The 27,953-nt window shown below is 45.2% G+C and overlaps 1 protein-coding gene and 1 pseudogene across 2 annotated transcripts in view; both read left to right on the top strand.

Annotated features, from left to right (window-relative positions):
- The window catches only part of acss3 (acyl-CoA synthetase short chain family member 3), a gene marked incomplete at its 5' end in the record, with an annotated part of 101,391 nt that overhangs the window by 17,885 nt on the left and 55,553 nt on the right, over positions 1-27,953 (top strand). Inside the window, 2 exons of the mRNA XM_083662602.1 lie at positions 1,987-2,121; positions 27,323-27,463. Of these exons, the coding sequence (XP_083518728.1) occupies positions 1,987-2,121; positions 27,323-27,463 (276 nt within the window). The remainder of the gene's footprint in view (positions 1-1,986; positions 2,122-27,322; positions 27,464-27,953) is intronic.
- Positions 18,492-19,239, top strand: LOC310791194 (SPRY domain-containing SOCS box protein 1 pseudogene; annotated as a pseudogene). Its single transcript has one exon. The product of its transcript is annotated as an SPRY domain-containing SOCS box protein 1 pseudogene (transcript).

Here is a 27,953-nt window from a genome sequence, read left to right as displayed (position 1 = left end):
ATCACTGATGACATCATCATTGAGTGCTTGAATGACATCATCAATCACCAGCAGTAGTAGTAGTAGTAGTAGTAGTAGCAGTAGTTGTGATAGTAGGAGTAGTAGTGGTGGTAGTGACAACTATTTTTTTTTAATGTTTGAATGATTTCTCTAATACATTTTTCAGAATTGATGTCAAACTTTTAGGCCGTTTTTCTCAAAAACATAGTTTGGGAACAGTCAAGACATAAACGGGTGTATCTCACTCAATCTTTGGAGTATAAAGAAAATTTCTATATCCCCAGAAAGTTTACATTCTCCTCTTTCCAACAGTGTATAAAACCCAAAATGTGTTTTGGGGTCAATGTGACTCAAAATGATGGAGCAGGTCACATAATTGTGAGCGATGACAGATGGATTGTTGTTTGTTGATCCACAAACGAGCCACATTATTCTTCTTGAAAAGCCATCTATACATCCTGAGAGGGCCAAGCCAAAGGGTTTCAGTTTATTGTATCCATCTACATGCCATATGTAGTTTGGACCCATGGAGTGATACGTACGTCTTGTAAACCTCCTGCGTGTTCTCAAAGCCGTCCCTTGTGGATTCAGTTGTTTCAACAACCTCATCACTACATCACGTTTAACGCGTAGTGTGTTTTTGTTGGAGAACTTGCCACATAGTCCGATAGCCGAACAGTTGCCCAGGTCCTTGCAGCTCGGTCAGAACGGCACGCCTCACCTCGGGTAGTGGAGAATAGTTGAGTCGTCTATACAACCCTGCTTCTTTTAAACGTGTCTTCAACGTACGCATACTCATATTAATATTGTGAATTGTCGACAGCATATCCAGTATCACGTCATATGCATGTCCTGCATCAAAATATTCTTTAATAGCGGCAAGTACGTCTTCACCGGTGGCGCTCATGTTTAGAAAACTAGTGAAACATGTTGTCCCTCCGGTTCAAAAAGGACGGACCAGTTCCTTCGTCCAATCAGCGACGATTCATGTCACCTGAGAGTACCTACCTTTTCCGGTTTGGTTAATGTCATTGTGTTTTCTGATTTGTCGTTGTGTTTTCTTATTTGTCGTTGTATTTAGTAATATGTTGTTGTGTTTTCTGATTTGTCGTTGTGATTTCTGATTTGTCGTTGTGTTTTATTATTTGTCGTTGTGTTTTCTGATTTGTCTTTGTCGTTGTGTTTTCTGATTTGTCGTTGTTTTCTTATTTGTGATTTGCACTTCAGGGCCACCGTATATTTGCCACCATGCGCTGCGCTCAAAGTTCAAATTGTTTAAACTCTGACCTACTTAGTGCTGACCTTTCCCCGCTCTATCTCGAGGTGAGTGAAGAGATCGCTTATCATGTGAAGGCAGCTTATAGCTTACTATATACGTGTTGTGCAAAAATCATGTATAGCTTTCACATCGTCATGAAGGTATTTCTGTCCCATGTTGTATCACTGCATTTCAATAAGGTCTGATTTAGATTAACCTACTCACAGTGGTTCCCAAACTGGGGTACGCATACCCCTAGGGGTATGTGGAGGTACTACTGGGGGTACTTCAGAAAATGGGGGAAATAGAAAAATGTAAGAATAAATTATGAAAATAAATTAAACGTTAACATAAATCTGCTCAGGAGGCACTGATTGCAACTCTCTCACTCAATTTCTTATTTGATGTTATATTCTTTGGGTTATCATTCATTCATTGCATCATAATATGCTATAATTTTCTCTTGCAGTTTTCTAAGCAAAATGTTGTAGTCGGGTAAAGGAGGGGTACTTGAATTCAGAAATCAGGGAAAGGGGGTACTGAAGCCAAAAAAGTTTGACAACCACTGACCTACTGTATATAGCATGAGTTGAAAGAACAATAATTAAAATCAGTGGGGATGGGGGTGCTGGCCGCCATCTTTGATAAAGGTAGGAAAATCTCCCTGATGCTGGAATGTATAATACAGTTTCACAAAATTCACGCCTGGTGGGCCCTGTGTTCCTCAGCCTAAGATGATCGTGACGGCCTCGTTTGGCATCGAGCCAGGCAGGAGAGTGGAGTACATCCCTCTGGTGGAGAAGGCCTTGGAGCTGAGCTCTCACCGACCCTCCAAAGTTCTCATCTTCAACAGACCCAGCATGGTAAGAGCCAGTCAACCACTCAACACAGAAAAGAAAATAACCTCTCCTCTAAACCTGCTGGTTATGTGATCGCATGCAATTAGCGTTGGGGTGAAAACCATGGGCTCTATCTTCCCACTGGCCTTAAAATAGCATTTAGCGCCAGGCCAAGCGCTATTTAGTGGGCGTGGTCAGCGCATTCCATATTTTCCACTCGGCGCTACACCCGGCGTTAACCACTTAACCACGCCTTTTAAGCGTAGAATTATGCACAACTCTGGTCATTGGTGAACTGCAATTACGCAATGACATTCTTCCTTTCGAAGCTCCGATCCACTCGATCCATGTCCGGGTTTTGGCTGCATGCTGTCATCTCTTCATGCCAATTTGGATATCTCAGCATATCACAGATCATAGCCTGAATAAAACCCACAGCCAGGCAAATACAGATCTGTTCAGCAGGGCTGATGCAGTTTCCCTGTAGCCTATAATATAGAACGTTAACTATCGGTGACATTCCTGATACCATCCACTTCCATGATCTTTATGTTGTAAACACATAACTTTCACAATAGTGAACAAGCACCCCCACTCAGCTCATTCAGGACAGGCTTATTTTTATAACTTGTAGGCTACCTGCTGCTCCTGCACATCACAGCACAGGCTAAATGATGCAACATAAATATACCCTACATTATGTAAAGTCATGGCATAAATGTGTTTTTATTGGAAAAAGTACGTGTCAACTAAGCTAAGTCTTGTTGGAGCGGACATCACAGTACAACCGTGTTACTCATCTATATCACGTTGTATTTGCGATGGATATATACTGTATGCCACCTGGATTACATGTATGTTTCACATAGGGTTGTGTTTTGAATTTATCATTTTATTTTGTCCAATATTGAAATGTTCTAGAATTGCATGTTGTGTTAACATAAATATTATTTCTATCTACCACTTAGCCTACTTAGGCTGATTTGGTTGCTATTTCTTGTCAAAATGTATTAGCCTCTATGCATGCTGGGAGATTTCACATGTGTGTCTGTGTGTGACTTTGGTAGGGAAGCCGGCCCAGTGAATAAGGCCTGGTTTTGAAAAGCGCTAAGCACTAAATTAACGCCAGGGGGGAAGATAGCGTTAGGCTGGTATTTAAGGCCGAAACACCCATTCTGGCCTATTCTGGCAGTGCGCGACGCCTCTTCTGCTCATTGGGTAAGTGCAGTAAACAAATCACATGCTTCACTTTTCAGCTCCAATTCCACGGAGCGATCCAGTCCGGCTTCAGAAAAGCCGAGGGCTCTGATCTCCCTTTTATCCCCTCTGTCTGTCTCCATTAGGGCTGTCACTTTTCATTCGAAATTCGAATGCAACTTCGAATGTGGGGGAGGGGTTTGTGTTCGATATGTAAATTGACTGTTCGATTTTTTTTTTTTTTTTTTTTTTATGAACCAAAATTAACCAACTGCTGCTTGCTGGTAATGTTAATCCCATGTCAGAAAAAGTCTCCAGATTTGTCGCGTTAGTCTCTTCTGAGAAAGATTGTCTCCAGGGTCTGAAAAGTTGTCTCGAGTTGGATGCAGCCAAGTTTGTGAGGCAGTGTTGTGACTGTGAGCGTCCAAGCTAACACGTCGGGCTGATGCCCGGTGGCCTGGACTGAATTTTTTTTTTTTTTTTTTTTTTTTTAATTAACCAAAAAACTTTGAATATATTCGAACGAATTTCGGGCAATTAAAGTTCGTTCGAACTTTATTTTGGGAAAAAGTGACAGCCCTAGTCTCCATATATAGGCTATTATTCCATATTATTCTCAAACCAATCTAACTGCAGTTTAAATACTGCAAGCATGTAAATACGCTACACTATAGCAAGATCAAAGTGAAAAGAATGTTCTAAACGCATCAGCTAGAAAAATATAGCCTATCCCTATGATGAGATTAATTAGATTGGTGAAAGTTTGTCCAGAATGATATCGTTTTGCTACCTTTTCTTCTCCCCTGCTGCACAGGTAGGATGATGCACATAAATATAGCCTACATTATGTAAAGTCATTGCATAAATGTGTTTTTATTGTAAAACTAAAATGTGAAGTAGAGCCAATTTATTGGAGCGGACATCACAGTAGGACATGACAGTAGAACCGTGTTACACTGTCACTCATCTAAATATATGTTTCACATAGGGTGGGGTTTTCATTTCGATGTTTTATTTGCTCCAATATTGAAATGTTCTACAATTGCAGGTTGTGTTACCATTACACATTATTTAGATCTACCTTTATATCTATTTCGGCTCATTTGGTTGCTATTTATTAGCGAAATGGAGTAGCCCAATGCATGCTGGGAGATTTCACATTTGTGCCTTTGGAAGCCAGGCAGTGAACATTTGTTTGGGCAGAATGATCTCGTTTTCTCTCGCCTTTTCTTGTCCCCCACTGCACAGGTAGAATGATGGAACAGCCTCTGAATGTCACGCTGTCACGGGCTCAAAACTGTCATGTTAGAAAAAACTGTCTTGTTGTTATACTATGTACGGTACAACACCTTCTTTTTTCTATCGGACTTGTGCATCCCTGTCTGAACGAGGGAGTGAGAGAGAGAGAGAGATCAGCAGAGCAGAGGCACAGCAGAGAGCAGAGGCACAGAGCAGCTGTGCCTGGAATATCCGCGGCGCACTGAATAGGCCTGGTTTTCAAAAGCGCAAAGCGCTCAATTAATGCCAGGAGGGAAGATATCATTAGGCCGGTATTTAAGGCCGAAACGGCCATTCTGGCCTATTCTGCCACTGCGCCACGCCTGTTTAGCCTACAGCGCATTTGGTCGCCTAAAACCATGTTGCTATTTTCCCGAGGCAGGCGCAAGGCGCGTTTTTTTTGCGTTTAAGGCCAGTTTCTGCGCCTAAGGCCTGTGGGAAAATAGAGCCCCATATCTCCAAAATGAGAAACTAGGAAAACCAGCCTTGCTCTTAGCTGGACCGCGATGCGTTTTCGTTTGATCCAACAATTGAAGATACAAATTAGAATTATGATGTTTTTCGATGATGTGACAAATGATGCCACTAAATCAAAGGGAGTATACATGTGGTGGCAAGTAGGGATGCACCGATCGATCGGCACGTGACCGGAAATGGCCGATTTTCACGTGATCGGCCTCGATCGGTGATCTGCGCCGGTCACTCTAAATAGCCGATTCTGTGAGCCGATTTTCACATGACGTGCGCGCACCCCAAAGCACCGAGACAGGCACCTAGCCACCACACCACACACGCCAGCATACCTTCCTCGTTGTGGATTTTTTTCACCGTCAGTGAAGTAGACAAATCTCGCAGTTTGTCACACATGCAAGTCGAAAATAAGCCGTGGAGACAGAGATGCGGCCGAGTCCCACTCGGCTGGAGTCTAGTCTGAGCGGCTCGCTTCACCTCACTGGCCCCCCTCTCCCTGCTCTCTCTACCCGGGAAGCAGTGCTGCTGCACCCGGCCACAGTGCACAGCCGGCTTGGCGAGGTGAACGCGAGCATTGTGTCCAGTATAACCATTAAGAGAGGGGCAAAAAACCAGCACTCAAAATAATTCCTTTTGGGTTGTTTTATTTACCTTCAAGCAAGTTGACAATGACAATGAACGTTTCGGCGTGGAGCCTTCCTCAGCATTGTGCTGACAGAAGACGGACATGACGTATAAATAGTGTCAAACCGGAAGTACAATCAATTACATTATCAAGTACTAGGAAATATCTCACAACATAAAATAACAATGAATATAATATCAAAAACATCAGAGAATATCAAAAAAGAGATAAAGGTACAATTTTAAACAGTATACTTGTATATAAGTCTGTATATATTACACAGCAGGAATGCAATAATGTTTTGCAAACGAGAAGAATGAGGCTGGATGGCCACACTTGTGTTAAATAAGCACAGATGGAAAGTCAACATATTAGAATAACAAAAATCAGTAAGAAAATATTAAAATAGAATTAGAAAAATACATAATAAAATGCATATAAGTGAATGCATCGGATAGAGATACTGCAGGTCCACACATGACGCTCCCACACTGCCTTACAGTGCAAGAGCATCATGCGTGAACCCACAGCACATCCACCCGACGCACCCCCTAAAGAAAACAACCTAGCAAAAGTTCTTCATTCAAGCCCTTGGGGTGTTCTGTCTGTAAGGTATGTATCCAAAATGCCTCTCTTTGTAACAAGGCCTTGTCTCTGTCACCCCCCCTCTTCAGTGGACTGACCTGTTCTATACCCTGGAACCTGAGGGAACACACGTCGTGACCAAACTCATTAAAATGCCTGGCGACAGAGGATTTTATATCTCTGTTTCTAATGCTACTCTTGTGTTCTGAAATGCGAGTTTTCAACTCTCTGATAGTTTTTCCAATGTATACTAGCCCACATGGACACTTCAATAGATACACAACAAATTTAGTTTTACACGAGATCCTACTCTTAATTGAGTACTTTCTTCCAGAGTGAGGATGGAAGAATGTCTCTCCTCTGATCATAGCATTGCATTGAATACAGTTAAAGCAAGGAAAATTACCATTCTGTACATCAGACAAAAAATGGGAGGGGCCAGGGGGGCGTGTGTAGCAGTCAGCTCTAACGATCATATCTCGTACATTTCTTGCCCGTTTTTGAGCAAACAAGGGAGGCTCGCCAAATAAATGGCCCACTTGGGGGTCACTCTGCAAGATATTCCAGTGACTTAAAACACATTTTTTTATTTCCTGAGAAGCAGGTGAAAAAGTAGCAGCACACACTATTCTAGACCCTCGGGCAGGGGTGGACTTCGGGACCAACAGGTCCTCACGTTTCAACCCCCTAACTCTCTGTAGGCTGTTCTCAATGATTGTGTTGTTAAAACCTTTTACCCTGAACCTTGTACATAGTTCAGCAGCCTGCTCTTCAAACATGTGGTCAGAACTGCAAATCCTCCTAATCCTCAAAAGTTGACTGTATGGCAAACCTCTTTTGAGGCTGGGGGGATGATAGCTAGAGTAGTCCAAGAAACTATTCCTGTCTGTCTGTTTTCTATACACCTTTGTCAGTAGTTGTTCAGATTTGTTTACAGAAACATCAAGGAAGGAGACAGTGTCTTCACTGTATTCTAGAGAGAATTTAATAGATGGTAGTCTGGAATTAATATAAATATTGAACTCCTCTAGTTGAGAGTGTGTCCCAGAAAACAGAAAAAATACATCATCAATATATCTGAACCAACACTTCAAAAAAATGGAGAAGGGGTTGTTATTACCGTATATACAAAGTCTTCTTCAAACTTTCCCATAAAGAGGTTTGCATAATTAGGGGAACATGGACTACCCATAGAAACTCCCTGGCATTGAAGATAGTAAGAATTCTCAAATTTAAAATAATTGCTATTAAGGATCAATCTTGACAAATCAACCAAAAAGTCAGTCGGGGGCTGAAGCGTCGATCTTCTATTCAAAAAATGTGTTAGAGCTTGTAAGCCCTCCACATGAGGAACATTAGTGTATAGACTGTTGATATCCATGGTACATAAGAATACATTCTCATCAGTGAGCTGTACAGCACCTAACCTATTCAAAAAGTCAGTGGTGTCTTTCAAATAAGAAGGAAGATCAGATACCAACACTTTAATGTGTCTGTCAAGATATTGAGAAATAGGCTCAGTAAGAGATTGTGTGCCAGCCACAATAGGCCTACCAGGCACTGGCTCAACACAGCTCTTATGGATTTTAGGTAAAGTATAGAACACAGGTCGCACAGGGTGCTTTTGTAACAAGAATTTGAATTCGTTCTGGCTGATAAGAGAATTAGCAAGGGCTGTACTAAGAAAATGCTCAACATTCTGAAAAAATTTAAGTGTGGGGTCACCCATTAGGGGAGTATAAAAATCTGTATTACCAAGTTGTCTCAAGATCTCTGTTGTGTACGCTTCTTTAGTCTGGATGACAACAGCGCCCCCTTTGTCGGCATGTTTTATAACAATAGTCGAATCAATAGAAAGTGCACGTAATGCTTTCTTTTCTTGCAACTCTATATTAGAATAGAGTCTCATTTTATTTTTGTACAAGTGTACCTTTGTAGCTACATCCTCTTCAACCAGTCGGCAAAAGGTGGCCACGGAGGGGTTCAGGGCAGGCGGAACAAAAGTACTTTTAGCCCTCAGGCCTGGTTCAGACGTGGAAATAGGAACAGTCTGTGAAGGATTCAAACAAGGACGTGAGTGGGGGGCTCCCTTATCAAAGAAAGCACGCAGTTTAATGTTTCTCAAAAATTTAAACATTTCAATCCTAGTTCTAAAAGAATCAGCTTTAGCAGAGGGAATAAAGGATAAACCTTTTGAGAGGATGGATGCTTCTTGTGGAGACAGGGACCTGCTGGATAGGTTGATCACGTTTTCGCCCTCTGCCGCCGATTCCCTCTCCCTCTGCCGGTGCTGGCGGTGTCGCTTGCCTCCTCTTCGGGTTGGGCGGCGTTTGAGGCCCATATTCTGGTCTGGTACCTGCGTTGTGGGGGTACGCCTAAAAAAGGCTCCCGTCTGGAGCCCCTCATTGGCCCGTCACTCCCCGAATCCTCCGTGGACAGCCCGTTGTAAGCTGTGTGTTCTTCTCGTCTGCGTCGGTATCTCTGATAAGAACCTGAGCCGTCTGATGACAACCAGGAATAGACACGTTTGTTCTTATAGTCAAGGGTGTCTCTGCGATATTTGTTAAGCTTCACTTCCATGACCTGCTTCTCATATGTGTCTTTCAAAGTCATACATGTTGTTTCAATCTCTTTGAGCTGTTGCACGTCGATCTTGTTGGTCATCTCTTTCTTCAGATCCATGATCTCTTTTCTGGTGGCCTCACTAGCCAGACGCTACGAGTTTCTACTAAAGAAAGAGACCCGTTCCAGCCTCCACGGCTCCACACTCTCGCAGTACTGGCGTAACAAACGCATACCGAGAGGGCTACGCATGAACAAAGAACCAGCGCTTGGAAGAGACAACAGCGAGTTTTGCCAACAATGGTGTGAAATTCTCAACAAATGTTCCTTTGACCTCATGCTCCTTGTCATTAAGCATGTTGACGCTGAACTGTCCACAACCAGAAAAGAGATCATGGATCTGAAGAAAGAGATGACCAACAAGATCGACGTGCAACAGCTCAAAGAGATTGAAACAACATGTATGACTTTGAAAGACACATATGAGAAGCAGGTCATGGAAGTGAAGCTTAACAAATATCGCAGAGACACCCTTGACTATAAGAACAAACGTGTCTATTCCTGGTTGTCATCAGACGGCTCAGGTTCTTATCAGAGATACCGACGCAGACGAGAAGAACACACAGCTTACAACGGGCTGTCCACGGAGGATTCGGGGAGTGACGGGCCAATGAGGGGCTCCAGACGGGAGCCTTTTTTAGGCGTACCCCCACAACGCAGGTACCAGACCAGAATATGGGCCTCAAACGCCGCCCAACCCGAAGAGGAGGCAAGCGACACCGCCAGCACCGGCAGAGGGAGAGGGAATCGGCGGCAGAGGGCGAAAACGTGATCAACCTATCCAGCAGGTCCCTGTCTCCACAAGAAGAATCCATCCTCTCAAAAGGTTTATCCTTTATTCCCTCTGCTAAAGCTGATTCTTTTAGAACTAGGATTGAAATGTTTAAATTTTTGAGAAACATTAAACTGCGTGCTTTCTTTGATAAGGGAGCCCCCCACTCACGTCCTTGTTTGAATCCTTCACAGACTGTTCCTATTTCCACGTCTGAACCAGGCCTGAGGGCTAAAAGTACTTTTGTTCCGCCTGCCCTGAACCCCTCCGTGGCCACCTTTTGCCGACTGGTTGAAGAGGATGTAGCTACAAAGGTACACTTGTACAAAAATAAAATGAGACTCTATTCTAATATAGAGTTGCAAGAAAAGAAAGCATTACGTGCACTTTCTATTGATTCGACTATTGTTATAAAACATGCGACAAAGGGGGCGCTGTTGTCATCCAGACTAAAGAAGCGTACACAACAGAGATCTTGAGACAACTTGGTAATACAGATTTTTATACTCCCCTAATAGTCCGGGAGCCAAAGGCTGTTTTTTTGATGAACCTTGTTTCGTCTGATAAAGTTTTTTTCTCTGCTGATTCTTGTAGTTTGGGGGTACCTATTGAAAATACAGGAGGGTGCCCGGTGAGTACCCTTGAGCATTTTTAGATATTAACCCCTTAAGTGCCAAAATCCCCTTAAAAATAGGGATTTATGAGATTTCATGCAAAATCCTCAAATCAAATGCATCAAATTAGCTTTCTCCAATGTTTATTCATAAAGGAGCAACGAGGTCATGTATAATGTAGCCTATTTGATTCCCCCACCCATGTGCCCCCCCCCCCCCCCCCCCCCCCACCTCCGACCCCCAATAAAAACATGCAATTAGCAGAGGACTTTTAGTCTGATAAATCAATCCTAGGTGTTGAAGCGGTGCAGGTCAGACCCTTCTCCCCCACTCCCCTCTCTCTGGCACTGTGTGTGTGCATGCGTGTGCGCATGTGTGTGTGCGTGCATGTGCGCGTATGTGCATGTTTCACCGGCTTTGAGCCGTGGCACTTTCTGTCTCCACTCTCAATTCCTTGTACAGCCGAGGGGAGGGCTCTAGGTGCACTGTTGAAATCCTGTGCACACATCTTGGCAGGGGAGTCTCTAGGGAGTGGCCAGGGGTGGCACTGCCCACCCCTTAAATCTAATTTGGCCACCCCAAAATCCTGAGGGTGCTGGCCAACAATACTGTCTTTCAGAGGCTGTAGCGGGCTAATCTTTAAGCTAGAGTGACGTTAGGCTAAATTTTGGCGAGGGAAAACCTTTCTACATCCTTCCTAAATGCCAATCAGTGCCACCCTTGCTTGAGTCTGTGCCCCACCTGGGCCACCCCACTCAAAATGGTTGGGACACTGCATCTCGGCTCAGACACATCTCGCCTCAAACAGACACACATGTCACTTATAGATGTGGCTGCGCTGCTTAAAGCGTCTTGGGGGTATGCACGCATTGATGAGTTTTGTTGGGGCTTTATGTTCACTGATGGCTGATAGTGGGCTCTCTGGAGTTCCGGTAAGAAATTTCCAGAAAGCAGATGACCTGATGAGAGCCTTATGGATCAGATTGTGAGTCAGACCAGAACAGCCAAACTTTGGGTTTAGGTCTTGGTGAAACCAATGATGCTGATGCTGATGTCATACATCTGGGCTAAACGTGAGGGTGACTGGCTTCTCCATCTGACCACATTCCAGAAGATGCTTACCTACTACTTTGCAGCTGGCCATGTCAATTATGTCTGGTATGGCCTCTACTATCTTCGTTCCATGGAGAAGCTTCCTCCACAAAGGAATTTTCTCCAGGGGCAGCATGTGATGTGACACATTAGTGGAATATGGAATGGCCTGTGGATCAACCAGTTCATAACTACTTTCATGAGGTACGGCCACAGTGATGGAGGGATCATTGGAATAACCATGAAGCCAGAGGCACTGAAGATCTGGGCTCTGAGCCACCACATATGCTGCAAGATTGAATCAGACATGAAGGAGATGGAAGATGATGAGACAGATACTACAAAGGTTCATCTCTATCACAAGGAGGAGGCTAAAGCCATGGGTTAAGCAGTTGCCAAAGTCAAGGACAGGACTGGACTTTGTCAGAAACTGGAAACCTGCCTCCATCCATTGGATCCCAACGAACATCCAGGGGCAAACGCATCGTGAACATCAAGATCACCAACACCAGTGACAGTGCCGTAATGATTGGGGAGGCAATGTTAGAAGATTTTGAGAAGACCTGGCCAGAGGGATTTTACAACACCATCTCAAACAAAGTAAAGACAATGACAACAACCAAATCAATCCAAGTTGACAACTCCACAATTTATGACCTAAATGCCATTTAGGTCATATCACACTGTTGTCTAAATCCAAGTCTACACTGAAGAAGTCATTCCAAGTCAAAATCTCCAGGTGGAATGCCAGTGTCATTGATGGATCAGCCCTTCTTTGGACATCCACTGGCCAGCTGATGGCACCATAGCCGATTTCATCAAAAATGATAAGACACGGCTGAATTCATACCTATCAGACAGTGATACCTACCTCATCTTCGGCAGCTACTCTGATTACAGTACTGTATCAAGTCCATCACCCGAGAGGTCACAGAGACAAGGCTCACCTAGAAACACCATCTCTAAGCTCTTATGTGAGGAACTGACCCAGGAAGGTTCAGCTTTTCCATCTACAGAGGACAAGCAAACACAAGTTGGTGGTGACAGGGGAGGAGCCATGTGACAGGGGAGGAGCCATGCCCCATTGAGATCAGGTTGGAAGAAAGAAGGAGCCAATATAGAAAATCGACAGGAAGAAACTGACACATCATTGTCCAAAAGGCCCTGAGGTGTGCTGGAGAAGCCCATCAAATCTCAGAGGTTTCTGATGACACAGACTACTTCTGACTACTTCTTCACCATTACCATCAGGAAGGACTGGATGTACACCACACATCATGGAATCGCCCCACAAGGAAAGGGCAATAGCGGACATCAAGTCAACACTGGCCAAGCATTCACAAATTGTGAAGAACCTTTTACCAGCCCATGCCATATTGGGATGTGACACTGTAGCGTCTTACTATGGGTTGGGAAAGGGCTCTGTCATCAAAGTCCTCAAAACTGTACGAACTATCTGCCATTAGCAATGTGGGTGCACCGTTCCAGCAGGTCCCCGACCAACCACTGCCTTCATCTCAGTCTGTTCTGGTATACATGAGAGCACAGACATGTCACACACAAGGCTACTTGTCTGGGAGGAAAAGAAAGGGAAAGGACACATGTCTGCTCCAAACTTAGCTGCTCTACCGCCAGCAAATGAAGCATTCATTGAGAATGTTAAGAGGGCCCACTTTCAAACAATATATTGAAATATCAATGTAAATCTGCCACTAGCATTGAACACTGAGGAATTTTGATGGAAAAAAAGACACATGCAACAGGTCACTGAGCCCAACCACTCTACCGGAAGATTGCAAACTTGTCCCAGACTACATTTTGGAGATGATCAGGTGTGGCTGCAAAACCCTTTTAACTCCAATAAGTGCAACTGTGGAGTGCTTGGTTTGCCATGCACAATGTTCTGTGCATGTATCAGGGTAGGATGCTCAAGATACAAATAGGCTTAACTACCATCAGACCATCAGCAGCAAAATGTGCCCTTCACACCTCCCAATGTGTATCATCTACTCTGAATCTCTACATGCGAATGAGCAAAGGCTCAATGGATGTTCTCATCCAGCACAACCCCTATAGTCATAAACAGTTGGTTTTGCTGGCACGGCCTAAAAGGGTTAATATTATTTAATGTGGAATGAGATACATTGTACATGACCTCCTTTATGAATAGACATTGGAGAAAACAAATTGGATGCATTTGATTTGAGTATTTTGCATGAAATCCCATAAATCCCTAATTTTCTGGAATTTTGGCACTTAAGGGGTTAATATCTGAAAATGCTCAAGGGTACTCACCGGGCACCCTCCTGTATTTTGAATAGATACCCCCAAACTACAAGAATCAGCAGAGAAAAAAACTTTATCCGACGAAGCGAGGTTCAACCCCATGGCTCCCGGACTTGGGTGACCCCACACTTAAATTTTTTCAGAATGTTGAGCATTTTCTTAGTACAGCCCTTGCTAATTCTCTTATCAGCCAGAACGAATTCAAATTCTTGTTACAAAAGCACCCTGTGCGACCTGTGTTCTATACTTTACCTAAAATCCATAAGAGCTGTGTTGAGCCAGTGCCTGGTAGGCCTATTGTGGCTGGCACACAATCTCTTACTGAGCCTATTTCTCAATATCTTGACAGACACATTAAAGTGTTGGTATCTGATCTTCCTTCTTATTTGAAAGACACCACTGACTTTTTGAATAGGTTAGGTGCTGTACAGCTCACTGATGAGAATGTATTCTTATGTACCATGGATATCAACAGTCTATACACTAATGTTCCTCATGTGGAGGGCTTACAAGCTCTAACACATTTTTTGAATAGAAGATCGACGCTTCAGCCCCCGACTGACTTTTTGGTTGATTTGTCAAGATTGATCCTTAATAGCAATTATTTTAAATTTGAGAATTCTTACTATCTTCAATGCCAGGGAGTTTCTATGGGTAGTCCATGTTCCCCTAATTATGCAAACCTCTTTATGGGAAAGTTTGAAGAAGACTTTGTATATAATAACAACCCCTTCTCCATTTTTTTGAAGTGTTGGTTCAGATATATTGATGATGTATTTTTTCTGTTTTCTGGGACACACTCTCAACTAGAGGAGTTCAATATTTATATTAATTCCAGACTACCATCTATTAAATTCTCTCTAGAATACAGTGAAGACACTGTCTCCTTCCTTGATGTTTCTGTAAACAAATCTGAACAACTACTGACAAAGGTGTATAGAAAACAGACAGACAGGAATAGTTTCTTGGACTACTCTAGCTATCATCCCCCCAGCCTCAAAAGAGGTTTGCCATACAGTCAACTTTTGAGGATTAGGAGGATTTGCAGTTCTGACCACATGTTTGAAGAGCAGGCTGCTGAACTATGTACAAGGTTCAGGGTAAAAGGTTTTAACAACACAATCCTTGAGAACAGCCTACAGAGAGTTAGGGGGTTGAAACGTGAGGACCTGTTGGTCCCGAAGTCCACCCCTGCCCGAGGGTCTAGAATAGTGTGTGCTGCTACTTTTTCACCTGCTTCTCAGGAAATAAAAAAATGTGTTTTAAGTCACTGGAATATCTTGCAGAGTGACCCCCAAGTGGGCCATTTATTTGGCGAGCCTCCCTTGTTTGCTCAAAAACGGGCAAGAAATGTACGAGATATGATCGTTAGAGCTGACTGCTACACACGCCCCCCTGGCCCCTCCCATTTTTTGTCTGATGTACAGAATGGTAATTTTCCTTGCTTTAACTGTATTCAATGCAATGCTATGATCAGAGGAGAGACATTCTTCCATCCTCACTCTGGAAGAAAGTACTCAATTAAGAGTAGGATCTCGTGTAAAACTAAATTTGTTGTGTATCTATTGAAGTGTCCATGTGGGCTAGTATACATTGGAAAAACTATCAGAGAGTTGAAAACTCGCATTTCAGAACACAAGAGTAGCATTAGAAACAGAGATATAAAATCCTCTGTCGCCAGGCATTTTAATGAGTTTGGTCACGACGTGTGTTCCCTCAGGTTCCAGGGTATAGAACAGGTCAGTCCACTGAAGAGGGGGGGTGACAGAGACAAGGCCTTGTTACAAAGAGAGGCATTTTGGATACATACCTTACAGACAGAACACCCCAAGGGCTTGAATGAAGAACTTTTGCTAGGTTGTTTTCTTTAGGGGGTGCGTCGGGTGGATGTGCTGTGGGTTCACGCATGATGCTCTTGCACTGTAAGGCAGTGTGGGAGCGTCATGTGTGGACCTGCAGTATCTCTATCCGATGCATTCACTTATATGCATTTTATTATGTGTTTTTCTAATTCTATTTTAATATTTTCTTACTGATTTTTGTTATTCTAATATGTTGACTTTCCATCTGTGCTTATTTAACACAAGTGTGGCCATCCAGCCTCATTCTTCTCGTTTGCAAAACATTATTGCATTCCTGCTGTGTAATATATACAGACTTATATACAAGTATACTGTTTAAAATTGTACCTTTATCTCTTTTTTGATATTCTCTGATGTTTTTGATATTATATTCATTGTTATTTTATGTTGTGAGATATTTCCTAGTACTTGATAATGTAATTGATTGTACTTCCGGTTTGACACTATTTATACGTCATGTCCGTCTTCTGTCAGCACAATGCTGAGGAAGGCTCCACGCCGAAACGTTCATTGTCATTGTCAACTTGCTTGAAGGTAAATAAAACAACCCAAAAGGAATTATTTTGAGTGCTGGTTTTTTGCCCCTCTCTTATTATTTTTTGAGCCGTGCACCGTAACTTTTTGAAACTTTTGAGAGTGCTCACCAGTCGTGACTTCTAGTCACTGACTATTTGGACAACAGTATAACCATTCCCCGACCTGCCTTTTCCATTCCACATCAGCGCTGGTGCCTCAGCCTGTCAGTCATGTTGTAACGTAGATACAGGAGAGACTATTTGTTTCGTATTGCAAATAGAACGACGGACATAATAATAAAAATGCATCGGACTCACAAGTGTGCAAGGATTTCTGTGCGTGACGATATTTTTTCGGATGGCAGATAAAAATACGCATACCAAACTTCGGACTGTGTGTAAACTCCGCCTGATATTCAGACTGAAGATCGTTACTGTAACTCATAAACTCATTTACCCTCTACTCAAGAGGACTGGTCTGGAGCCAGTCTATAAACTCCTTGTCCATGGATCATTTTGATGTTCTGTTGCACCTGTTTTCTTTTGGAAAAGTAAATGCATGATAGCTGTGGGATATAGGCTATTGGATTTAATTAAATTTTTGTATTCATTGTATTTGCACAAAAAAGCTCTGTCCAGTAGCCTAACCTGGAACACTTTTATTTTGAGATGTGTTTGAGTGAGATGGTCCTACTTCATGCAAATGATAAGATAAGATAAGATTATTTGGATCCCCATTAGATGTAAGAATTGTTCTATGAATCTTAATTTTTAAACAAAGTTACAAAAACGTTTGTGTAAGCTGTCAATTGTTGTTTTTAGAAAAAAAATCGGAATCGGCAAAAATCGGTATCGGCAAGTCAGACTATTCAAAAATCGGAAATCGGAATCGGCCAAGAAAATGGCAATCGGTGCATCCCTAGTGGCAAGTAGATTAGAAGAAGAGGCGTGGCGCAGTGCCAGAATAGGCCAGAATGGGCGTTTTGGCCTTAAATACGGGCCTAACGCTATCTCCCCCCATGGCGTTAATTTAGCGCTTAGCGCTTTTCAATACCAGGCCTTATTCAGTGCGCCCGGGGAGATTACTGTGCTCTCTCTCACTCCCTCTCTCTCGTGCATCAGACAGGCACAATGACCAATGAAAAAAAAGTTGTTATACCGTAGTTTTAGAGGCTGTTGCATCACCCTACCTGTGCAGTGGAGGAGAAGAAAAGGTAGCGAGAGATATCATTCTGCCCAAACAAATATTCTCTGCGCCGGCTCCCCTACCAAAGCCACACATGTGAAATCTCCCAGCATGCATTGAGGCTAATACATTTCGACAAGAAATAGCAACCTAATCAGCCTAAATAGGCTAAATGGTAGATAGAAATAATATTTATGTTAACACAACATGCAATTCTAGAACATTTCAATATTGGACAAAATAAAACATAAAAATCAAAACACAACCGTATGTGAAACATATGTAATCCAGGTCCAGCCGTCGCAAATACAACGTGATATAGACGAGTGACAGCCGTAACACGGTTCTACTGTGATGTCCGCTCCAGTAAGACTTTGCTTACTTCACACATACTTTTACAATAAAAATGATGGTCTCGACCTAGTTTCAAGATGAAGACCAGACACGCTGCCTCACGCCACATGTAATCTAGAAACATAGCGACCTCAGCATCACATGTAATGCTAGCGTGTCAACAAGTGCAGTAATCCCAGAGTGACGCGCTAATGCCGTCAGTGCAGTAGTGACGCACTTGCCTAGGTGACGGCGTTAATGTCGTCAGTACCGAAGCTATGACGTGACAGTATTTATAGCCACGCCGAGCGCACCACAGCCCTTGTTCCCTGCCCTCTAGCCGCTGCATTAAGCTGATCCAATTCCTTCTCTGGAAGCCGCGTTTCACTTCTCAAGCTGCCCATTCCTCCAGATTCTGCTACCAAGCCATCTGCTTCACGAGACCTCCCTCCAGACTCCGCTATCAAGCCATCTGCATTCACGAGACCACTCACCGTTCACTCCTGCAACATGTCGAGCTCCGAAGACGAAAAATACGAGGCGCAGTACCAATTCGAGCTGGAGGCATCCAGCTCCGACGAGGACTCGCCCGTCGATTTATCCATGCCCGGGTACGGGCCGCAACAGGCAAGCGGACGGCAGCAGGCTTCGGCAGCACCGAACGCATCTCAGACGGGGAACCTCATCGTCAAGAGCAAGCAAGCGGGGCCGGCGCGCGGCCGAGGAAAGAAAGCAAACGGGGCCAAGTCACGAGGACAAACAACTCGCAGTCGCGCAAGGGCCGAAGCAGAGAGCGCTCCGGGCCCGGGCACGAGCACTCGGGGGCGCGGAAGGAAGCCCCCGCGAGGAGCGCCGCGGCCCTGGCCAAGGCATATGGCAGGCCATTAGGGTCGAAAATCCCCGTGAGGAGCGTAGCAGCTCCAGCCGGGGCATACGGCAGGCCATTAGGGCCGAAAATGAAGGCGGAGCTCCAGGCCCCGAACCACACCAAGCCCTCCCGGCTGGACCTGCTGCTGGACATGCCGCCCGCCGGCCCGGACGTCCAGGCGCAGCACTCCTGGAACAACGACGAACATCTTTGTTAAGGAAGACAACAAGCTGGTGTTCCACCGGCACCCCGTGGCGCAGAGCACGGACGCCATCCGCGGCCGGGCGGGCTACACGCGAGGACTGCACGCGTGGGAGGTCAGCTGGGCCAAGCACCAGAGGGGGTCCCACGCCGTGGTCGGAGTGGCCACGGGCGACGCGCCGCTGCATTCGGTGGGCTACACGGCCCTAGTGGGAAACAACACCGAATCCTGGGGCTGGGACCTGGGCCGGTGTAAACTCTACCACGACGGCAAGAACCACGCGGGCAGAACCTACCCCGCCTTCCTGGAACCCGACGACACCTTCATAATACCAGACTCGCTCTTAGTCGTCTTGGACATGAATGAGGGAACGTTGCGTTTCATAGTAAATGGCCATGATCTAGGGGTGGCGTTCAGAGAACTTAGGGGCAGGAAAGTGTACCCAGTAGTGAGCGCCGTGTGGGGACACTGCGAAATACGAATTCGGTACATAAACGGACTCGATGCGGAGCCCCTCCCTCTGAGGGACCTGTGCAAGCGTTCAGTGCGAGCGGCTCTAGGAAGGGAGCGCCTGAGCGAAATCCACGGACTGCCCCTGCCCCCCTCTCTCAAGAACTACCTGCTCTACCAATGACGGGGTCGATGACCACAGCTCAGTCGGGGGGAGAGCGCGCTCCGGGCCCGGAGCGGCCGCAGCCATGCAATTCTCATGTCCAAGTCTCATCCATCCGCGGCCCCGTTCTGTTCGGGCCACCAAGCCATCCAGTCTCCAAGCGTCCGCTGTTCCGACCCTGCTAATCAAGCCATCATAAGCGCAGGTCCTGCTCCATCATCGTTCTCAGCACGACGCAGTTCCACGACGTGGCCGGGGAACTCGGCCCCACGATTAAATGCTATCCAGCCGGGACGGCTCGCAGCATCGCCAGCCCCGAGCGCAGGGAACGCCCGCGGAGCGCGTCCCGGACAGCAGTCGAGCGCAACGGTAACGTAATCACCTCTTTAATACATAACAGTGCCATATAATTTTAGCAACCAAATCTTAATTTCAAATCACTTCGGCGTGCTTCAAAACAATCATCTAACCATTCCCTGCGGTCCGCACGTCGGGCGCGAAGGAAACGAGCTGGGCACAAGTAGCAATGCATTCATCATAGTGAACGAACGATCTCTTGACAATCTCCGTGAACTGGTCGTTATATCCTCGCCTACAGCTAAAGAAAGACGGCGGAGCTACACTAAATGTCTCTTCATCCAATAACGCGAAATTAAATAACCTGGTACATTCGAGAGCAAAACGAAGAGGCTAAATCTATGGAGAACTACACACATCTCTAACGTGTTAAATAATTAGGCCCAAACAATTAACATCAAATGTATTCACACATCGTGCTCAAATTGCATTCATTGCATTTATTGCACAATTTACAATAGTCAACAGCCAGCCAGAATCATTGCAAACGGACGTTCAAAGCATCAGTTAGCAATAGCGTTCAGTTAATCAATGTCTAATGACAGCCAGATTCCGTTTTAACACATTGACTGCCAGCCGTTTTTTTCTTGCTGTAGGTAGCTTCTGCCAAGCCGTTTTTTTGAGGATTGTGGCTCATTTTACAAGCGCCGAGGATTATTTTCTGCTTGGAGTTTGTGAACATACAATATCTCAAAAGTACTAATAGAATGTGTACTTTCTCTGTCTAAAAGAGTTAGTTTGTAGAGTTAGTAGTTATGTAAGCATTATCAGTTGAATACAGCATGGTTTTAGCATGAGAAAAAATATTCAGAGATAAACGGCTTTTTGTGAAATTCGATAGAGCTGTCACTTTAACCATTCATTTTTGGCTCTCTCTCTCTCTCTCTCTCCCTCCCCCTCTCGCTCTCTCTCTCTCTCTCTCTCTCTCCCTTCCCCTCGCTCTCCCTCCCTCTCTCTCTCTCTCTCTCTCTCTCTCCCTCCCTCTCGCTCTCCCTCCCTCTCTCTCTCTCTCCCTCCCTCTCGGGAGGGAGACGCACTAGGTTTAATCCTAGTGAGAGGGGGAGAGGGAGAGAGAGAGAGAGAGAGAGAGAGAGGGAGGGAGGGAGAGAGAGAGAGCGAGAGAGAGAGAGAGAGAGAGAGGGAGAGAGCGAGAGGCAGAGTTGCTCAACTCCTCCCTCTTCTTGGCTGCCGCGGCCGTCACAGTCTCAGTGCTTTTGCTGCTCTCCTGTGCCTGTCTGCAGGCTGCTGTTTGAGGAAGCCGGCATGGACTCGCTCGCTTCTTGGGAGTTTTGGTTGAGAGAAGCTTTTGCGATTCTGGTCATATTTATGCTGCGTGTTTCAAAGTGTGTTCCACCTGTAATGTATTATGTAAATTTGCAATCCTGCATCGCCAGCAATCAGTGCGAAAACGAGAGCGTTTTCCCCCAACCATTTTCATGAGAATGTAATACTGTAAAATCGCCTCGCCATTTCCTTGAATGGCTTTGCTCCCTTTTTCTTTGATTTCGCTCGTCTGGGGGAGCACTGTCAACACTTAGTGGGTCGGTAAAATAGATTATACACATTCAATACCTCCAATAATTGTACAGGAGACGTAAAAGGGATTGATCAACGCCCCACCGTCAAAAAAAAAAAAACGTTTTTTTTGACGTATCCATACGTCGCTGGCAGTCAAGCGCTGGATTTTTTTTGACGTATGCATACGTCGCTGGCAGTTAACGTGTTAACCAAAAAAAAAAAAAAAAAAAAAAATCCTTTCTCCGAGTCGATGCTCCAGCCACCCAGTCAAATTAACAGAAGCCGTGCTGCTCACTGAATATACATACAGTATATATACATATAACATACATATATATATGATTCGGACATTTAACCGTGCGGCGGGCGATGCCCATCATCGGTATACGGCTCCACATATAGGCCTACTCTCACTCCACGGTAACAATGCTGCAAGTTAAAAATATCCATTCAGCGACTATTGGTGTCCAGGCTTCTCCAGGCATTGCCGGGCCGTCATCACCGTGCGTCACCGCATCCTTGCATCACTCACAATAATAATGCTTCCTGGTATCATGCCGCTTGCGGAGGGGGCGTTAGTTCATGCATGCCTATAATTGCGATATTTGAACGTGCTATCCTGCTGGCCAAGATTTCCAGAGTTCAAGCAGTAGCAATGCCCCGGAGTAAGTCGGCGGAGCGCGGAACAAGTGTTCCCTTCCAGCGCCTCCCCGAAGTTATAGCGCAAGGGGGGCGCTAAAGTCATATACATAAACTTAATTCCAGACTCGGGTCCATATAAAATACGTACACAAACACAGACAGCACAATAAGAAAGAATTAAAATAAAATAAAACCACACAACTAATAGATCTAAAACACATACAAGCAGCTATTGCAGTGCTTCCAGAAGTGCATCATAAATTTTGCTCACTTCGTGCAGGCACCCGCTAGTGCCATAATAACTCCATTCTCCGACTGGCTAGTCGACGCATAAAACTGTAAACAAACCGTCCCAGAACAGCACGGAAAGCGAGCACATTACCGCTCACAAACACATGGCTAGCACCTGTCCATCTCGGGGGGTTTTGCTAAGTCACCGCGCCGAAGCGCGCCGGATTGGTCGATCACCCAGCGCCTGCTGTAGGCGGCGCCGCTGGTCCTCGTCAGCCCACGCGGCCTACGTCCGACCAGAGCAGGCCGCCATATCGTCTGCCCAAAGATCTCTCCTCCCCCAGGCGTCACACGGTAAGCACATGGCATCCATTCCTGCATTCCTCGCAATAGCCGTTACTTCGCATTTCATTGGTGGTGGACTCCCCGAATCGGGTCGATCGAATTGATTAAGCGTTCTGGGTGCCGAGCAGCCCGCAAGTGTTCCGGGTGTCGAGCAGCCCGTAGTCTCCCCACTAATTCAGACCCCAGTGGACTACTCGAAGTGTTCTAGGTGCTGAGCAGCCTGCAAGTGTTCCAGGTGCCGAGCAGCCTGTAGTCAGTGTCGAGCAGCCCGTAGTCTCCCCACTAATTCAGACCCCAGTGGACTACTCGAAGTGTTCTAGGTGCTGAGCAGCCTGCAAGTGTTCCAGGTGCCGAGCAGCCTGTAGTCAGGGGGGGGGGCTCAATCCAAATATCAAAACCGAGGGGGCTCAATCCAAATCTCAACACTGAGGCAGCGTCACTAATTCGTCGATCTAATAGATTAAGCGTTCCAGGTGTCGAGCAGCCTGCAAGTGCTCGGCGTTGAACAGCCCGCAACAAATCACTAATTCCGACCACGGTAGACTACTCGAAGTGTTCTAGGTGCCGAGCAGCCTGCAAGTGTTCTAGGTGCCGAGCAGCCTGTAGTCACACCACTAATTCAGACCCCAGCAGACTACTCAAAGTGTTCTAGGTGCCGAGCAGCCTGCAAGTGTTCCGGGTGCCGAGCAGCCCGTAGTCTCCCCACTAATCCAGACCCCTGGACTACTCAAAGTGTTCTAGGGTGCCGAGCAGCCTGCAAGTGTTCCAGGTGCCGAGCAGCCTGTAGTCAGGGGGGGGGCTCAATCCAAATCTCAAAACCGAGGGGGCTCAACCCAAATCTCAACACCGAGGCAGCTTCACTAATTCAGACCTCAATAGACGACTCGAAGTGTTCTAGGTGCCGAGCAGCCTGCAAGTGTTCCAGGTGCCGAGCAGCCTGTAGTCACATAACTAATCCGGCAAGACCTCAGCAGACGACTCGAAGTGTTCTGGGTGCCGAGCAGCCCGCAAGTGTTCCAGGTGCCGAGCAGCCTGTAGTCAGTCAGTTTGGGGGGGAGTTCAACGCCGAACTATGCCAACGCCGAATTATGCCGAACTATGCCAACGCCGAATTATGCCGTAAGTCGCCGTGCTGCCGAGCCAACCGGCCGGCGACGTTTCTCTCTTTTGGGGGGTTCTCCGAGCAGATGCCCTCCCGCCTCAAGAAGAGAGGCATCCTGCCACGGAGTCACTACGCCAAAGAATCAGTTGCCATGCTGCCACGCCATCAGAATTAATGCCATACCGCTTCAGGCCATGAATCCTATCGCCATGCCATACTTTAATAAAGCTTGCTGATTAACCTTACCCTCTGGTCTCTCATGATTGAAATGATGGTCTCGACCTAGTTTCAAGATGAAGACCAGACACGCTGCCTCACGCCACATGTAATCTAGAAACATAGCGACCTCAGCATCACATGTAATGCTAGCGTGTCAACAAGTGCAGTAATCCCAGAGTGACGCGCTAATGCCGTCAGTGCAGTAGTGACGCACTTGCCTAGGTGACGGCGTTAATGTCGTCAGTACCGAAGCTATGACGTGACAGTATTTATAGCCACGCCGAGCGCACCACAGCCCTTGTTCCCTGCCCTCTAGCCGCTGCATTAAGCTGATCCAATTCCTTCTCTGGAAGCCGCGTTTCACCCCACCCACCTCCCCAGTCCACCACCAATGTATTGACTCCCGAAGAATCCCCTACGGGGGGGGGTTCTCCGAGCAGATGCCCTCCCGCCTCAAGAAGAGAGGCATCCTGCCACGGAGTCACTACGCCAAAGAATCAGTTGCCATGCTGCCACGCCATCAGAATTAATGCCATACCGCTTCAGGCCATGAATCCTATCGCCATGCCATACTTTAATAAAGCTTGCTGATTAACCTTACCCTCTGGTCTCTCATGATTGAAACACATTTATGCAATGACTTTACATAATGTAGGCTATATTTATGTGCATCATTTAGCCTACAAATTATAAAACTACCTGTCCTGAATGAGCCGAGTGGGGGTGCTTGTTCACTATTGTGAAAGTTATGTGTTTACAACATAAAGATCATGGAATTGGATGCTATCAGGAATGTCACTGATAGTTAACATTCTATATTGTAGGCTACAGGGAGACCATCATCTGCTGAACAGATCTGTATTTGCCTGGCTGTGGTTGAATTGTTTTATTCAGGCTATGATCTGTGATGTGCTGAGATATCCAAATTGGCATGAAGAGATGACAGCATGCAGCCAAAACCCGGACATGGATCATGTGGATCGGAGCTTCGAAAGGAAGAATGTCATTGAGTAACTGCAGTTCACCAATGAGCACAGTTGTTAATAATTCTACGCTTAAAAGGCGTGGTTATAATGCTTAACGCCGCGTGTAGCGCCGACACGAAAATATCGAGTGCGCCGGTCCACGCCCACAGATATGGGCTGCGCCTGGCGCTAAGCACTAATATAAGGCCAGTGGGACGATAGAGCCCTCTATGTGTGTAGCTGAGAGGCCAAGGTAGGCTCCCATCAAAGGCAAGCTGGCACAGATCCAGAGTGAAACCAGGCTGAGCTGGGTGGAATAATACGCCACACAATTACACAGTAATATGGCGACAGCAAGCTGGGAGGGATTTGCTTCTGCTTCACTCATATGCAGGCACAAAGCGCAGAATTTTGGGCTCGAGGAACTCACTCTCAAAAGTGATTGCATAGAATTGCAACCATTCTTCTGAAATTGTTTTAATTGAGTTATATCAGGGCTGGGCGATATGGACAAAATAAAATATCACAATATTTTTTGACCAAATACCTTGATATTGATATTGTGACAATATTGTAGAGATGACTATTTGGTGCTTTCACAAAATATTTAAACAATGAGATTTTTGATAAATAATCATTAGTAATGTGGATATAATGACTAGGGGGTAAAGACTTTACTCAATTAGTCATACTAGTCATGTAGTCATAGTAGACTTACCAGACTGTTCTAGCTGTACTGCTTTACTGTAATGCAGCCTTTAAAACCAGGAAAAGACAACACATATGCCATATCATGATATTATGATATCAAAATCTATCTACAATAGTCTCATATCACAATATCAATATAGTAGCTATTATCAATATATTGCCCAGCCCTAGTCTTGAGTTGGTTCAGTTTTGTCATCTGGACCGTTACCTCAGGCACCACTGTCTCACTCTGTTGTGCTCGTGAACATTACAAAATGTATTTGATCTACCGGTAGTCTGGTTTGGTCCCTCCGATCTTAAGGATAGATAGGATAGGCTTTATTGTCCCGAAGGAAACTTCTTATCTATCAGTAATCATCCAGTGATTTTTCTTAGGGCGGTACATCTTGTTCTGGCTTGGGCACTACATGGAGGACACAGAGGCACTGATAAAGCCATTAGGCCAATATCAAAGAACTCAGAAAACTCATGTTCACAAGAAACTGATGGGAAATATGCCTCTGAAAATCATGTAAAGATCCATTTCAAAGACGCTCTGTGCTGACTTATCAATAAGACGAGAGGACGTGTTTCTGTGAACCCGGATTCCGACATGAAAGCCTTATTAAATGGGCTGAGTGTGGCTCTACCTTGGCTTTAGTGAGCCATGTTTTCCAGCCAGCTGGAGATTTTATGGGATGGTCTGCCTTTCGCCTCAACATGTGTGCATTTTGAGTGAGTTCTTGGTTATTAACTGAGTCACACAAAAAAACATTGAACATTTCATTGAACTGAGAACATCAAAGTAATAATGATTATGACAACAGTGATGGAATTTGATTGATTGACTGATTGACTTTATTCGATAGTTTGAAAAGAAAACATATAGAAGACAGCTTCTCATGCACATTTTTACAGAGGTATCAAGGATAATTGTTGAAAGGCTTATTTCCATTGTGGTCCTTTGCCTACACAAGTTTCCCTCGCTTAGCTGTACCCTTGAGTGACAATCCAGCTATGAGCACATTCACTTTAAAGGGGCGTGGCTTGTAACAAATAGCCAATCACATGCCACAGATCCAGAACATCCAGTTTTAAGTTACTATTGATCACTGTGGGAAAATTGGGCATTTGCAGCAGCAAAAGTAATATGTAACATACATACATACAACCTCTGTAGCACCAGTGCTATGTGCAAAAAAAGTTAAAACGTACAGCCCCATATACAAATGGTATGCAGTAAAAACAGTAGAAGAAAAACAACAACAGAAGCAATAAAATCGACAATTAACATGTGCTGCTGACAATTTCAGTACGTTTAATAGACTTTGGATGTGAGAAGTTTTGGAGGGGGAAATTACTAAAATTTGTGTTCTTCTCTCAAGAAGAACAAGCTATTATAATGAATAAATATGAGCAATACAAAAACATTGTAACAGCGAACAGTAACGCTGTTCCTGCTGCCAAGGCTGGAAAGGATTGCTGGAGGAAAATCACAGATAGTGTAAATGCATAAATAAATAGGTTTGTCACTGCCCTGCCACTAAGCCACAGCGGAGACACTTTTCATCAATAGTGTATTACATCTGTGAACATATTCTCTATTCACAGTCACAGCCTCATGGTCCCCAGGGTCACAGGTGGTGATGGGATATGGGTGCAACGCCACAAAAATATATTATATCTCTTATCTAATAAATCATTGTAGAAAACAAAGTAGTTATGCCGGTCTGTAGACACTATCGCCCTGCAAACCGTGCTTCTTACTATCTGTTAATGTAATGGTTTCCCTCTCTAGTATTGTTTTTATTACTGAACTGAACCTGCTGAGGCTAGGTGTACAGCCTAAGTTACCATGATGATGTATGTACCTTGTTTAAATGTGAGCCACCTTTTGTGAGATCAAATAGTGATCCATACTGTATATTATGCTTATTTCCTAGTATGGGACAGTAAAAATCCTACTTTTTACAGTGTCCTGTTATTGCGGTTTTATAGTGGAAATAAACATGCCTCCTTTGTATTTGTGCTTTAGGAGAAAGTGTCAATGAGTCCTGAGTTGACTCTGGACTGGGAGGAGGAGATGGCCACCGCTCGGCCTCACGACTGCATTCCCCTTCCCTCCAACCACCCTCTCTATGTCCTCTATACTTCCGGCACCACAGGAGCACCTAAGGTACTGGCATTCATCTGGGTCGTCATCAGGAGTGACTGAGATCTTTAAAAATCGATTCCTGATTCGTAGACTTATGAATGCATGTACACACCCAAATGTCAACGTACATCCTTACATGGAAGAGTTAGAGGATTTTGCCGCTGGCCCAGTGTTGATCTAAATGTTGTCAGTATTGACGGGCTGCCTCCTGACTCATCCGCTCGTGGAGTCGGCAAAGCAGTCCAGGCCCGTTCCAAACACCATCACCTTGACATCAATAAGACAGAGCGTGTGCACGCTCCACAGCAGGCCTCTTGTGCACGCTCCACAGCAGGCCTCATGTGCACACTCCACAGCAGGCCTCATGTGCACGCTCCACAGCAGGCCTCATGTGCACGCTCCACAGCAGGCCTCATGTGCACGCTCCACAGCAGGCCTCATGTGCACGCTCCACAGCAGGCCTCATGTGCACGCTCCACAGCAGGCCTCATGTGCACGCTCCACAGCAGGC

Source organism: Poromitra crassiceps, assembly GCF_964638095.1.
Source record: "Poromitra crassiceps genome assembly, chromosome: 2".
Classification (NCBI taxonomy): Eukaryota; Metazoa; Chordata; class Actinopteri; order Beryciformes; family Melamphaidae; genus Poromitra; species Poromitra crassiceps.
The sequence above is the reverse complement of the archived record's forward strand: the minus strand, read 5'-3'. Positions and strand labels throughout refer to the sequence as shown.